Below are 14,883 nucleotides of genomic sequence, written 5' to 3'. Positions count from 1 at the left end.
GTGTTTGAGGATAATGATGTCTATTCACTTTAGCCGTCTTGCCTGTGAAAACTTACCTTATAAGCAGGAAAGACTGATAAAGAATAGGAGTGTCATCATTAATCACAAAAATATTTCTACAAATTGTATTAATTCTTGATGTGTCATGGGTAGTCATTATCACACTTTTATTGTTGGGTTGTTCATGCTTACATCCTTCCAAGAAGGGTTAAAAATTGCATAGTAAAAGTATAATGGAACAATGTGGAATCTTTAACCTTGACACCCAGGTAAAAGTCATCAGATTCACTCACTGTCTCACATCTACTACAATATAATTTAGATAACATGAAGGCTATGAATAGTAGATGCTGCATAGATCCTAAAAAGAGGTTTTTTTCCCCTAAAATCTTACCAGGGTGAGCTCTGCTGATAAGAGCAAGATTGTTTATGAATATTGGTATACTTAAAGATATGAATAATGATGAGAACTTAGTACATCTTTCTGTAATGTTATTAGATTTTATAAAATCCCAAACATTAGCACATGAATTATTTACTGATCTTTCTTTCTTTAAAACAAACAAACAAACAAAAAAACCCACCTTGGAATTAGAGGGGTCCCTTAACACAGAACTTTATCATTATATAAAAAAGATTAGTAATATTTGTAACAATATAACTAATCAATGTAACAATCAATGTAACGATACAACTAAAGTCACCCAACTGAATGGGAACAATATACCACTCATTATATAGTAAATTTAAGCATGATTTTATATACACAATAGGTAACTAGTAAATATTTGTTGAATTGTATCAAGCAGAGCAGTTTGGGGTTTAGAGCAAGGAACAATCAACTACTGCATCAGGAGCTGGAGAGAAGGATCACAGTGGAAAGCAGGGATGAGATTAGAGAGGGCTTCAAATGCATTTCTCATTCGTTTTAATTTTGCTTTCAGTGTGGAGCTATGGATGGCTCTGGAATGAGAAAATCGACATGTTGCAAAGCATGAAAAGTAATTTCTACTTTTTTGTATGTTGTTTTAGAAGTAATTCTAATGTTATTTTCTTGAATGCTTTCCATCCCCAAATAAATTGTGCCTTTTGTGAATCGTGACCATTCTGTAATATTATATATGAGAATAGGTGACACAATGAAATATTTTATTCATTCTCCCAACTATCTTGTACCAAATTTTTAGAACACTTATGTAAACTCAGGTGCCCTCATTTGAAATACTTCTGGAGAGCCTTTCTTCATTCTTCTGTATGTGATTAAAAGATAGACATTATACACATTCATTTAACAACTATTAATTAAAATCAACTATTGCAAAACATTTAGAATATGATTTTCTTGGGCTTGTTTTTAAATGAAGATAATGTATAGACTAGCAACTATAGTAAGTTAGTTTCCTTCCACCTCTTTGCTTTCCTTTCCTTACTTCTTACCCCCAGGGTTTAAAGTCCTATTTTTAAGCCTCTTGCTGTTGAGTTGTTTTCCTTAATATCTGTCACATATATTTGACTGACACATTTATTGAATGTACCGGGGGTGGGGGGCCTTCATGCAGAGCCTTCTAAATTTTAAAGGCTTGTTTCTTTCTTCAGAGAAGTTGAGTCAAATTAATAATGGTCCTTAGAGAAGCAGGAAGCTTCTGGGTCTTGACAAACTGGCAGGGAGGCTCAGACAATGTCTCGCTGTAGCCTGGAGGCCGGGCGGATTTGATTGACCAGTTCTCACAAAACTGAAAGGCCTTCTTTTGAATGGCAGCCTGCCACCCTAAGTGTTTGTCAGTGTAGGCACTGAAGCAGAATAGCATTTGGAAAGCAAAATATAATTGTAAGTGAGAGAAAAGTTGGAGGACAATGGCTCTACTAGAGGCAGAGAAGAAAGGATGATGGTTTCTTGTGCTTCTATGGAGACATAACATCTCCTGAATTTATAGAAGGAATCTTATTCATTGAGAACATAAGTAGGATATCATTCATGTTGAACAAACTCATTATTAATCTCATAAGATCGTTATGTCTCGGGTAAGTTTACCTGATATGGGAAGTAGTTCATTCAACCATCTAATTATAGAAGAATGGGATGAGATGCAGTGGGTTTGGTAATAATAACAAAGTGAAAATGAGGTATAAAACCAACTGTTCTGTCTATCTTTGAAGGAAAGTCATAAAATCAGTGTTGGTAAGTCAGTGATAGAAAAAATAAGAAATTTCTTTTAATGTATCTAATAAAACTGCTAAAGATATTTTGTCATTGAAATCATTTGGCTCAATTTCCCTTATATTGGTACTTATTGACCTTATGAATTTTGATAGTGGTACTTGTACAGCTGTTATTAAGTTTTCGTCTAGTAACTACTACATTTCTGATTTTCTAAGGTTGCTAACTTGATTGTAAATAACAATAGTAAAAACTGAGATCCATGTGATCTTTTAGCATTATAGTTTATTTCACAATCTAGTAAGGCCAGAAGTTGACATAAACACTATGCTATCCAGAGACCATTCATTCCTATCTAACTTTGAGTTTATTTTTTTAATTTAATAATTTGCATAATAAACATAGATACTGAAAAGAAATATGCCTACTTTATTTAGGATTGTAGTCACTATTGACGTAGTAATATTTAACAAATGAATCATAAAAATTCAGGGCATATAGTGTGATGTTTAAGATTCTTATCAGCAAATATTGGCTAATTATATAAAAGATTGTTTCCAGAGTTTTAACAAATAACAAGAATTGGATTGTGGAGATACTATTTCTCATGAAGAACAGAATACCTGTTTCTTATCTGACCTTTTGAAATAAAATCTACTTTTTCTAACAAATAACTTTTACAACATGAATATCTTATGGGATATTTAAAGAGTTATGATTTTTTTTTAATTTGTGATTTCTTTCTAAGACATTTCTGTAATACCTGGAAGGCATATTTTTTGGAGAATAAAATAATCACCATACTTAATCATTTACTAGAAATTAATACTTTGACCTGATATTTTAAGTTGCTTCATTTTATTTTTAGAAAGATTAACCCCGAATTATAAATTTTTAGGAAGAATTCTATAAGAATGTTTCTTGACATTTTATAATTCTTTGAAGTATCTACTAATAATCAATCATATTAAATACATGTTTTCAAGTTTAAAAAACACTGAAACTCCAGTATAGCCCTGATTTCCATAAGCTGAATTCTATACTAAGATCTCACCCTCAGATTTTTGGTAAGCATGTCTAGTCACTAAAGTTGCAAAAGATTCCTGTTGTTAGAATAGTTTACTCTTGAGGCAGGCCAGTATCATTGACCCTAAGATCATCATGGATGGATCTCAGTGTTTCTTTATTTCATTTAAAAAGTTCTAAATTATGCCTCTTTACATATCTTTAAAAGTAAAACCAAAATTGACTTGAAATAACAGTGAAGGATATTCACCTCTTTTTTTTTTAAAAAGGGCCATGTACTAGGTAAATATGTAGAGTCATTTAAATATCTACATTTGATATTGTAAATCTTCTGTGAGTTATTTACAGCAATTGAATTGAGCTTATAGTTTCTGTATATGATTTCTGAGAAATACATAGTATGATTATTTCTGACTAGATTGAAAGCTTACATTTGTATTGTGGTATATATTAGTTATAAATTCTGTTTTGTTGTATTCAGTTGCATTGTTTTCATCAGGCAATTTATCACATGGGTATATGTGAAATTTCTTCATTTATTAAATTTCAGATTACGTATTTCAAGCCAGAGCAAGACTTAAACATTTTTCCATAAGTATAGCTGCAGGTAAACAAGCAATTTTAGCCCTGAAAATAGCTTCTGCTTCTGTCAACACTTTGTTTATTCTTTCTCTGAGATAAAAAGTTCAGTTTTCTGATATTTGTACCAAGATAAAGTCAGTAAACAAGATTAATACAGTGTGGAAAAGGTTGTCAGCAGCCCTGGCAAAGGAAATAAGTTGCCTGTACATAGAACATACTGTAAACTGAATAAAAGTGTCAGGTCCACCATGAGATAGTGTGATCATGAACCTCTAACAAAGCATGACATAGGCGCAGTCGGCTTTTCTCATAGCCACTGTGTAGAAAATGGATTACTATATTCCAGGGTTACCCACTGGAATAGCATGAAAACCTCATTTTGAGATGAATGCAGGATGTAGTCCTGGAGTTGAGCCACACGTTTACCTGTGGTGCTCAAACCATAGGGTTATTAATGTCATCATCTGTGCACATTTGCAATATTTGCATTTCTTAGAGTTTCAGTGTGTGCTGGCATCCACATTACCCAACTGATACAAGACAAAATAACATTTTTGAAAATGTTCGTTTCTTCTGAGGGGTATTTGTTGCCTCATCATGCCTTTTTGGATTCTATACGTTAAGTAGCACTTCTATAATTACAGAGGGATTTTTTTTTTAATACAGCGGAGCATAATGTAAAGCCTTTTGCTGTCAGTTTATGTTTCATCAGTTGTGATGGTGGATTCATGCTGTTTTTATGTTCCCGTTGAGAACCCGCTATAGGATAGGAAAGTTGTGACATTTTCTTTAAAAAGGGGAATAGCTTGCAATATCAAAAAAGTTGAACCTTGAATTCTTTCTCAGCTTTTTAATTTGATTTAGAAATAAAGGAATAAAATGTTTTCTCTTAAGTGAAATTACATTTTGTTCTATGTAAATACACAAATAATTCCTAACTTTATGGGAAAACTATAAAAAGGACTACTCACTACTTCCTTGACTTAAGTCTTTGTATGCATTTTTTCTGAAGTACAGTTGATTTACAATGTTGTGTTAGTTTCAGATATACAGCAAAGTGATTCAGTTATACATATATATATGTATATATTCTTTTTCAGATTCTTTTTCATTCTAGGTTATTACAAGATAATGAATATAGTGCCCTGTGCTATACAGCAGGTCCTTGTTGCTTATCTATTTTATATACAGTAGTGAGTATAGTTTAATCCCAAACCCCTAATTTGTATGCATTTAAAATGTGTGCATTATAATACATGTTATTTACATTTAGGAGTTAACTACAAACATGTTGGTCCTAGGAAATATCATCTTCTCAACACTAATCTAATTAAGTAAACCTTTTTTTATATACAGTTAAATATATTTGCAGTTGTACAGTATTTGGAAATGAGAGTCAGTGGTCTAGTTCTTAAGAAAGATTTTTTTTTTCTGTTATGAAGGTACTTTTTAAATAGTCTTAAAATTCTAGCTGAGGAACTATGCTAGACTAAAACAAATAGCACATTGTTACCAGGAATTAAAGTATCTTTTGGTCCATGCATGTGTGTCTTAGGTTTTGAGAATCGTTATATTCTCCATTTCAGAGTGGATGTCCTCAAATGAAAACATCCCTGTTATTCACTGCCTTTTTACACACTCAATGGTGACCTGTTTTTGGTTTTAAATCTCCTTTCAGGTGACCACTCCTGGCCCAGTCAGTAACAAGAGAATGGTTCACTTTTCCCCAGATTCTCATCACCATGAGTGAGTATGCATGGTATTTGTATAATCTTGTTGGGCTATTCTGTATCTTTCTTTTGGGAAATTGGTAGCTATTGCTAGTAAAGGTGGTTCAATTTAAGTCTGTCTTATAAAAGAGTAAACATCATATACCAAGGACAGTAGTCCAAGAACAATTTAAATGAAACCCATGACAGAAATATAAAGTTTTTAAGTAATCATTCTTTTATTTTACTTGCAATAGAATTTGAAATTCACGTGTTACTGAAAGTCATATATAAGATTATCTCAAAGCGTTTAAATTTTCATTACATTAAGTAGCATCAAGCTCTCCTTCGACTCATCCATCCTCACTTCCTTCCTTCTACAACCCTTTCTAAGGTACTGAAATGAAGAGTGAGTCTTTTCCTCATGAATTCTCTACCCTCTTCTCCTGTCCAGCATGAGCTGTGATGGGACCAGAAAGTATTTGCATTTAGCAACAAAAGGAAGAGACTAATTTACTAGATAACTCCAAAAAAGTAAAGCTGTGGCTTGGTGAGTTATGGGGTGAATTTCTAGGTGCTAATTCTATTTCTAAATACATCTTTGTTGGAAAACCTGAAATAATTTGTGTATTTTGGCTCAATACCATGTGTCTCCTATGAAGCTGGTTGCACTTGAGAAAGACCATTAAAGTATGGAACGATATGAATTAATTATTGAATGAATTTTTTCTGGAAAACAATTATATTAGGACCCATTAGGTTCTATTTTTTAAATCTACTTTTTATCCAATATATCCAATATATATATATATATATATAATCCAATATATCCAATATAAAGCAGAAATTATTGTTCAGATGTAGCTTAATTTATAAATATTAATATAGTATAATTTATATGATATAAAATATTATCTATATAGATTATTTTTATATATTTACTTTTATAGCTTATGATATCACAATCTTCCCTCTTAAGAGCTTATCTTACTCATTGTTTCATTATCCCATAAAAGACCTTCTCTCTTTTTTCACTCAAACAGAAAAAAAATAAAAATAAAAATGGATAAAGCATTTTTTATCTCATAAGGACCACCAGAAGATTTGTATGTTTCCATCTCGATTTTCTGTTCTGATAGAAAACAAATACTCAAGAAAGTAGATTTAGAGCTATATTTAAGGCAAAACTCGCATTTGGTAAAGATTGTAAATGCCCTGAGGACAAACAGTCTCTATCACCATCGTAATCCAGTGCCAGTTGTTGAGTGAGTGAAGACATAAAAGTTTGTATTTAAAATAGCATAAATGCAATAATGTCAGTTGAGTATTGCTTCTGAAATTAGCCGGTATGACCCTCATTGTAATATCCCAACAACCCTTCCACACCCATCTCCCCATAAATAAGAGTTTCTGGGGATGGAACTTAGATGCCACCGTTTTTAGAGTTTCCCAAGTCATACCAATGTGTTTCATTACAATTCTCTCAACACTCGGGACTAAAACGGTCATTTTACTACCTCGTGCCCTGCCTGCTACGTCCACTTTTTTTAGTATCTCATTCTGACCTCCTCTTTTCCACATCCTCCTTCATTATTTTAATTACAGGTCTGTTATCTTTTATATGGATCTTTCTGTCTCTACTCTCTCACTATTTCAGTACCTACTACTTACTTCTACTATTCAAGTTCAGTTCTGATCCTTTTATTTTCCTATTAAAACTTCCAGTATTGATTGCCTCTTGACAGTAGACAAACCTTAGCATATCGTTAAACACCTTCCACAACCTGGCTCCAGTTACATTTCCACTTTGTTATCCGTTATCTCTTCCTCCTAACACCAGTGGTCCAGCTGTCTACCTCTGTGCCCTGAATAGAACCTCTGCTGCACTGGCCCCTTTAGCCAGTGACTTTGCTCATTCATCTCCTCCTATCCATATCTGTCAAAACCCTATTTATTATTCAAGACTGATTGAAAAGTCATCTATTATATTTTTCAGGATGTACTAGGTGCAAGTAACAGAGTATGAAACTAATGCTAGCTCAGACCAAAAGATTTGGTTTTTCTTTTCCTCACACGAGAAGTTAGAAGGAAGGTGGCTCTAGGGCTTGCTACTAAGCTTAAGGATATTATCAAGGGCCAGACTATTTCTCTTTTTCTGCTTCATCACCTGTATTCATGTCCTAGAGCTACAGTAACAAAGTATCACAAACTGGGTGACTTAAACAACAAATGTATTGTCTCATAGCTCTTTTCTTTTTCCATACTTTTTCTTTTATTTCATTGCAGAATAAAATTCCTCTTGCATTCTTGCACTCTCCCTTTAATTTTCTATATTCTTAAAATACTTTTTATTGAAGTATAGGTAACATACAATATTATATTAGTTTCATTTATTGAAGAAGCTGTCTTTTCCCCATTGTATGTTCTTGCCTCCTTTGTCATAGATTAATCGCCCGTATAAGTGTGGGTTTGTTTCTGGGCTCTCTATTCTGTTCCCTTGGTCTGTGTATCTTTTTTTGTGCCAGTACTGTACTGTTTTGATTACTATAGCTTTGTAGTATAGTTTGAAACCAGGGAGCATGACACCTCCAAGCTTTGCTCTTCTTCCTTAAGAGTGCTTTGGGTGTCGCACATTTCTGAAGACTGGAAGTCCAAGATCAGGGTATCAGGGTTGGTTACTTCCGAGGGCCCTGAGGGAGAATCTGTTCCTTGCCCCCTTCCTCACTTGTGGTTTGCTGGCAATCTTTGCTGTTCCTTGATTTCTGCTACATCACCCCAGTCTCTGCCTTCATCTTCCCATTGCCTTTGCCCTATGTCTGTATCTGTGTCCAACTTTCTGCTTTTTATAATGACACAGATACAGATATATAATAGCATTTTATAAGGTCAAATTGAATTAGGGCCCACCCTAGTGACCTCATTTTAACTTGATTACCTCTGTAAAGACCCTATTTCAAAATAAGGTCACAATTTACCGTACTAGGGGTTAGGACTCCAACATATCTTTGGATGGGGGGGCGGGACACATTTCAACACATAGCATCTTCCTGGTCTTTTTTTCTTATATGTCTTCACATTTACTGCCTCATAGTCTCAAGATGGCGCCTATGGTTCCACATATCATGTCTGCATTCAAGGCAGGAAGAAGAGGGAAGGACAGTACAAGCAGCTTTCCTCAAGAAACAAAATTATTTTCAAAAATCACTCACCCACCTTCCCTTAATTCTCATTGACCAGAACTGGGTTACTTGGTCACCCATAGTTGCAAGCGCGTTTAGGAATGTAGGTGTCTAGCAAAGGTTTAGATCAGTCATGATAGGTTTCTTGAGTCTGGCACATAGTGGCCCCTAACAAAATAAGGATAAGAAGAGGATACTCTGCATTGAGTAGCTGCTAACAAAATTTGTCGTACTCAGCTCACTGACTTTTCAACATTCATACACACTCTTCACTCCATACATACATACTGTGTGAAATACCTTTCCTGCCTTTCCCAAAGAAGACCACTTCAAAGTCTCATCCAGTTACATCATCTGTCTCAAAATCTCATCCGGGACCTCTGAGTGACATGAAGCTTTAATCAGATCTGGCTATGGTTCCTTGTAGTATGTTGTATGTAGCCTAAATTAAAGGTGACTGCATATAAAATATAGAATTGTGGAGAATGCAGCCTATTTCAACAAAAGCTCCTATTTGGTAAAGGAAGCACTTAATATACGTCCAATTTGGCAAGCAGTCCTTTTCTGCTTTCTTGGAGGACCTTTCTTGTTATTTATATGTAAGATCACAGCTGATATGTTCATTACCTCAGATGCCCTTCCAGGGTGCTGCACAGTTTTTGCAACTCATTTCTTTTTTTTTTTTTTTCCCTTCAGCTTTATTGAGATATAATTGACAAATAAAAACTTGTAGAATATTTAAAGTGTGCAACATGATTTTATGTATATTTATATACATACACCCATTGTAAAAAGACTCCCACCATCGAATTAACACATTCATCAGCTCACATATTTACTTTTTTTTTTTTTTTTTTGGTGAGAACATTTAAGATCTACTCTCTTAACTTTAAAGCATACAATATTGTTGTATGCTTTAAAGTTACGTACAATATTGTTAATTACAGTTGTCATTAATGTGCATTAGATCCTCAGGCTTTATTCATCTTATAACTGAAAGTTTGTGCCCTTTTATCAGCCTCTCCCCAGCTCCTCCACCCGACACCCCACCTCAGCTCCTGTCAACCACAATTCTACTCTGTTTCTAGAAGTTCAACTTTTTTTTTTTTTTTTAAGATTCCACATATAAATGATATCAGCCCTATTTATCTTTTTCTGTCTGGCTTATTTCATCTAGCATAATGCCCTCCAGGTTCATCCATGTTGTCACAAATGGCAGGATTTCCTTCCTTTTAAGGCTGAATAAGACTCCATTGTATGTGTGTATATTAATTGACCATATATGCATGGGTTTATTTTTGGGCTCTCTGTTTTGTTCCATTTATCTATGTGTCTGTTTTTAACCAATACCATACTTTTTTGATTGCTATAATATAATATATATATATTTAGTATGTATTTTTTGAAGATAGTTTGAAATCAGGACGTGTGATAGCTCCAGATTTGCTCTTCTTTATCAAGGTTGCTTTGGCTACTTAGGGTTTTTTATGGCTCCATACAAATTTTAGGATTTGTTTTCTATTTCTGTGAAAAATGACATTGGAATTTTTATGATTCCCTTCGCTCTGTGGATTGCATGGATATCTGTGCATACTATACATATTTTAGCAATATTAATTATTCCTGTTCATGAATACAAAATCTCTTTCCATTTATTTGTGTCTTCTTCCATCAGTGTTTTATAGTTTTCGGTGTATAGATGTTTCACCTCTTTGGTTAAATTTATTCCTAAATCTTTTATTATTTTTGATGCTATTATATATGGGATTGTTTTCATAACTTCTCTTTGTGATACTTTGTTGTTAGTGTATCCAAACACAGCCAACTTATGTATAGTGATTTTGTGTCCTAAAGCTTTACTGAACTTGTTCATTTTTTCTAATAGCTTTTTGGTGGAGTCTTTAGGATTTTCTATGTGTACTATCAGGTCATCTGCAAATAGAGACAATTTTACTTCTTCCTTTCTGGTATGGATGTTTTTACTCTCTTTTTCTTGCCTAATTTCTCTGGCTAGGACCTCCAATATCTGTTGAATAGAAGTGGCAAGAGTAGTAGCCATCCTCGTCCTTTTCCTAATCTAAGAGGAAGAGCTTTCGGCTTTTTACCATTGACTATGATGTTAGCTGTGGGGTTGTCATATATGGCCTTTACCATGTTGAGGTATATTCATTCCTTCTATTTGTTGAGAGTTTTTATCATGAAAAGATGTTGAATTTTATCATTTGCTTTTTATGCATCTATTAAGATCATAACACTTTTATCCTTCATTTGGTTAATTTGATGTATCACATTTATTAATTAGCAGTTGTTGAACTATCCTTGCATCCCTGGAATAAATCCCACTTGATCATTGTGTATGACCCTGTTGAATTTGTTTTGCTAATACTTCGTTGAAGATTTTTCTATGTTCATTGGGAATATTGGCCTGTAATTTTCTTTTCTTGTAGAATCCTTCTCTGGCTTTGGTATCAGGATATAATGCTGGCCTCGTAAAATGAGTTTGAAAGTGTTCCCTCCTCTTTGATTTTTTGGAAGACTTTGAGAAGGATTGGTATTAATTTTAAATATTTAAATATTTCATGGAATTCACCAGTGAAGTGATCTGGTCCTGGACTTTTTTTGGGGGGAATAGTTTTTGATTACTGGTTCAATCTGCTTCCTAGTAATTGGTCTTTTTAGATTTTCTGTTTCTTCGTGATTTCAGTTTTGGTAAATTTTATGCTTCTAGGAATTTATTCATTTCTTCTAGGTTATCTGATTTGTTGGCAAATAATTGCTTGTCGTAGTTTCTTGTGATGCTTAGTATTTTTATGTGATCAGTTGTAACAGCTGGGAAAGTAGGTAGTTAAGACCCTTCCAGGGAGAACAGACGGGTGTTTTGCCTGCTCCCTCTGCACTGAGCTTAGGTGTGTTGCCATGAGGGGACATTGTTCCTGTGTCTGTTTAAAAACTGCTTCTTTGTTTGCTGTAGTCCTGTAAGACTAGTGAATGCAAGCTTCACTGGCTGTCAGAGCCAGGAGATCCAGGGCCTGTCCCTCCGGTGGCAGCTGCAAAAGCTGGGGCACCAGACATGTGTACAAGCTAGCAGCCTGGTTTTGTTGTTCCAGAAAGCAGGAGTGAGAAGGCGGGGGAAGCCCCCAGCCCCCTGGACTCTGAGGAGGATGGCAGCCAGCCCCTAGATGCATCCTCAGTTAGACTCTAGAACCTCAGGCGGCAGCTTGTAAGGTTTGCCACCAAATCTTTGCCTTCCAGGAGAAGACTGGGAGATGGACATTTTTAGGCAAACATCCGGCTCCCTCTGGGCTGAACCTTGAGGGACAGCCACAGAGAGCGCTCACATGCCCATTAAGTACTGCTTCTTTCTTTGCAGTCCTTTGAGTCTCAGAGCTGGGTGCTTCGGGGGCCCTACCCTCAGGTGGGAGTCTTAAAATTGCCTTTCTTCCACTTTAGAAAAAAAAGATGCCCTCTCAGTTCTGATCTGATCTTGGCACATTTCCCTGTAGTGTAAAATCCTCTTGGGTTCCAAACAGGGGGTCATTCATATTGTACTGATAATGATGTTGACAGATTAAATCAAATGACTAAGTCACAAAGCTTTATGCAATTTAGGTAGTTACTAATTCTTTGTTTTCAGCATCTGGTAGATTATTAAAAATACCGCTTAATCTTGAAATCATTGTGTGTGATATTTTTTGGCGTAAAACTCTGAAGGAGTTCAATAATCAAGTGTTGGTTCTAACCAAATTCCTTTTATTTCCATTTGTCAATTTGTGTGAACAGGTTTCTGAGCACTCAAATTGTTAAAAATAACAGTAGAATTGATGCTAATGGTAATAGTCATCAATGGATATGTGAACTAATTTGGGGGGAAAACGTGTTAATGATAGCTTTCTAATAAAATTTTATTTTTAAGTTTAGTATTGTCAAAATGTATTTATGTTGGTTTAGTTGAGTACTAATGAAAACTATTTCAGACCTTAAGTAACTGATGGTTATCAACTAACAATTATTATTAGCATTGACTGACTTATAAACTTTTCAAAATAATTTTTAATCTAGTTTTATAATCACAGATCCTTAAGGAAATGTTATATGTGTATTTATATACATATGTATATATGTTATATAGATATACACACACATTTTTGTTGCAGAAGACTATAATAGGATAACTATAAAAGACTTTCAAGGGCTTCCCTGGTGGCGCAGTGGTTGCGAGTCCGCCTGCCAATGCAGGGAACACGGGTTCGTGCCCCGGTCCGGGAAGATCCCACATGCCGCGGAACAGCTAGGCCCGTGAGCCATGGCCGCTGAGCCTGCGCGTCCGGAGCCTGTGCTCCTCAACGGGAGAGGCCACAACAGTGAGAGGCCCGCGTACCACAAGAAAAAAAAAAAAGGCTTTATACTTTATATATATAAAAGGCTTTATGCTTTGTGTACTGCGCATTTCACCACGAATAATTTTCTTAAGTTGAGATTTAATAAAAAATGTTTACTGCTATGTCAAGAATATTCTTCAGTGAAACTGGCTTTTTTGTTTTCCCCCTGCACGTTCATGGCAGTGAGGAATACAGTGACTACTAGTTCAGTATTCCAGGGACGTCCTCACTCCCGCCCAGGGCTGCACAGAATACACTTTGAAGACAACACTTTGAGAACCACAGGCAGAGATAGAACCAAGAATACCAAAATTCACGTATCATCCTAGGTCCTGAAGGTCGTGTGGAGCTCCCTGTCAATGTCTTCTACATTGACACATGTGCCTTAGCCTTTTGGCATCCTCAGTTGTAGTTGCTGCCAAGATCTGGTTCTTACCTAGCATATGGCTGCTTCTTAATACGCTAGCCTCTCACCTTAATTTTTATTCCCATGTCTTGCTCCATGAAACCCTATTATAGAATACTGAGTTAGGAGTTTAACAGACATTTCTACTTCCCCATTCCTCAACCCACCCCCTTTCTGTTATATACTTCTTCATACTTACAAGTCTCTTCAATAGAGCAGTCATGGTTCACAAGGAAGATGTTCAGTGTAGAAGATTATATTCCATTTCCAAAGTTCATTCGAATTTTCAGTGATAATCTGTAAACTAGTGGTGTCCGGTAGAACTTTTCACAGTAATGGAAATGTTCTGTATCTGCACTGCTGATGATGGTAGCTGCTAACCATGTATGTCTAGGGCACTTGAAATGTGGCTAATGCAACTGAGGAACTTAATTTTTAATATTCATTTAAATAGCCATAGATGACTAGGAGCTACCATATTAGAGAGCACAAGTTTAGACCATGATGTGCACAGGACACACTAAGTTAATATAAAATTATGCTTCTGCGTCAAAAAATAGAAACTCTATAAAAAATAGAAACTCTAAGAACCAAAATCTGTATTATAAACTGCTGTGGCTCTTTCCTTTTGGAAAGTACTTCTTTAGGAGACCTCAGTTAAGAATTTTGAGGTTGGTTTTGTCCTTTTGCATAGCTGTAATATCATTTGACTTCTCATGAAATCCTGTACATTTCTGCTACTTGTAGTTCAGCACTGTGGGTGAGGGCAAGGGATTAAGGAACAGTGAGAAGGAATCAGTGTGGAGCTCTGAGTCTGCAGAGATTTTAGTTCAAAAAACCTTGTTCCCTAAAGCTTTATTATCTACTTCTTACTTAAAAGGAAAACAAAAAACTCCCTTCTACTCCACAGTTACCGACCACATTGCTCTGCTAAAAAGAACGCTATAGTGAGGGCTCCATAGGTGATGGCTAGTCCCATTATCGACAGGGCAGGTGAGGATTAAATGAAATAATGTGTGTCAGGCTCAGTTCTTAGACATCCCCAAACTGCATCTGTATCCTAGAGGGAGAAGTGAGCCCAGAAACCACATGCAGCCCCTCGGAATCTTGAGAACAGACAGGCCATCCAGCTCTGTCTCTAGGTCTAGCCATCCCCGGCAACTGATCAATAGCAGACTCTTCTGCGTCCCCTCCTCCCAGGTGTGCGTTTCACTGTTAGCCCCCTCCCTCATAAATCCCCTTGGGAATCTTGGCTCCAGTGTAAATAAATGCCTCTACAACTTCATCCTCTTTCACGGCCTTTTTTCCTCTGCTGTCTTTACATAAATTTGACTCTTTGGATTTCAAGGACACTACTTTCTCTAGATTTCCTGATTTGTTCATGTTTTCACTAAAAAGTTATTAAGTAACCTTTACATTCCATGAGTCCATTAAAAAAGAGAAA

General features: G+C 35.5%; 1 protein-coding gene across 5 annotated transcripts in view; it reads left to right on the top strand.

The window, feature by feature from the left end:
- Positions 1 to 14,883, top strand: part of GPATCH2 (G-patch domain containing 2) — a 174,217-nt gene that overhangs the window by 95,446 nt on the left and 63,888 nt on the right. For all 5 annotated transcript variants that reach the window (XR_014326826.1, XM_082857831.1, XM_082857832.1 and 2 more), the window contains exon 6: positions 5,445 to 5,512. Coding sequence is in view for 4 of the 5 variants with exons in the window: in XM_082857831.1 (XP_082713957.1) it covers positions 5,445 to 5,512 (68 nt within the window). In the remaining variant the exon portion in view is untranslated. The remainder of the gene's footprint in view (positions 1 to 5,444; positions 5,513 to 14,883) is intronic.

Source organism: Leucopleurus acutus (assembly GCF_964270905.1).
Source record: "Leucopleurus acutus genome assembly, chromosome: 2".
Lineage (NCBI taxonomy): Eukaryota > Metazoa > Chordata > Mammalia > Artiodactyla > Delphinidae > Leucopleurus > Leucopleurus acutus.
This window is presented reverse-complemented; position numbering and strand designations above follow the sequence as displayed.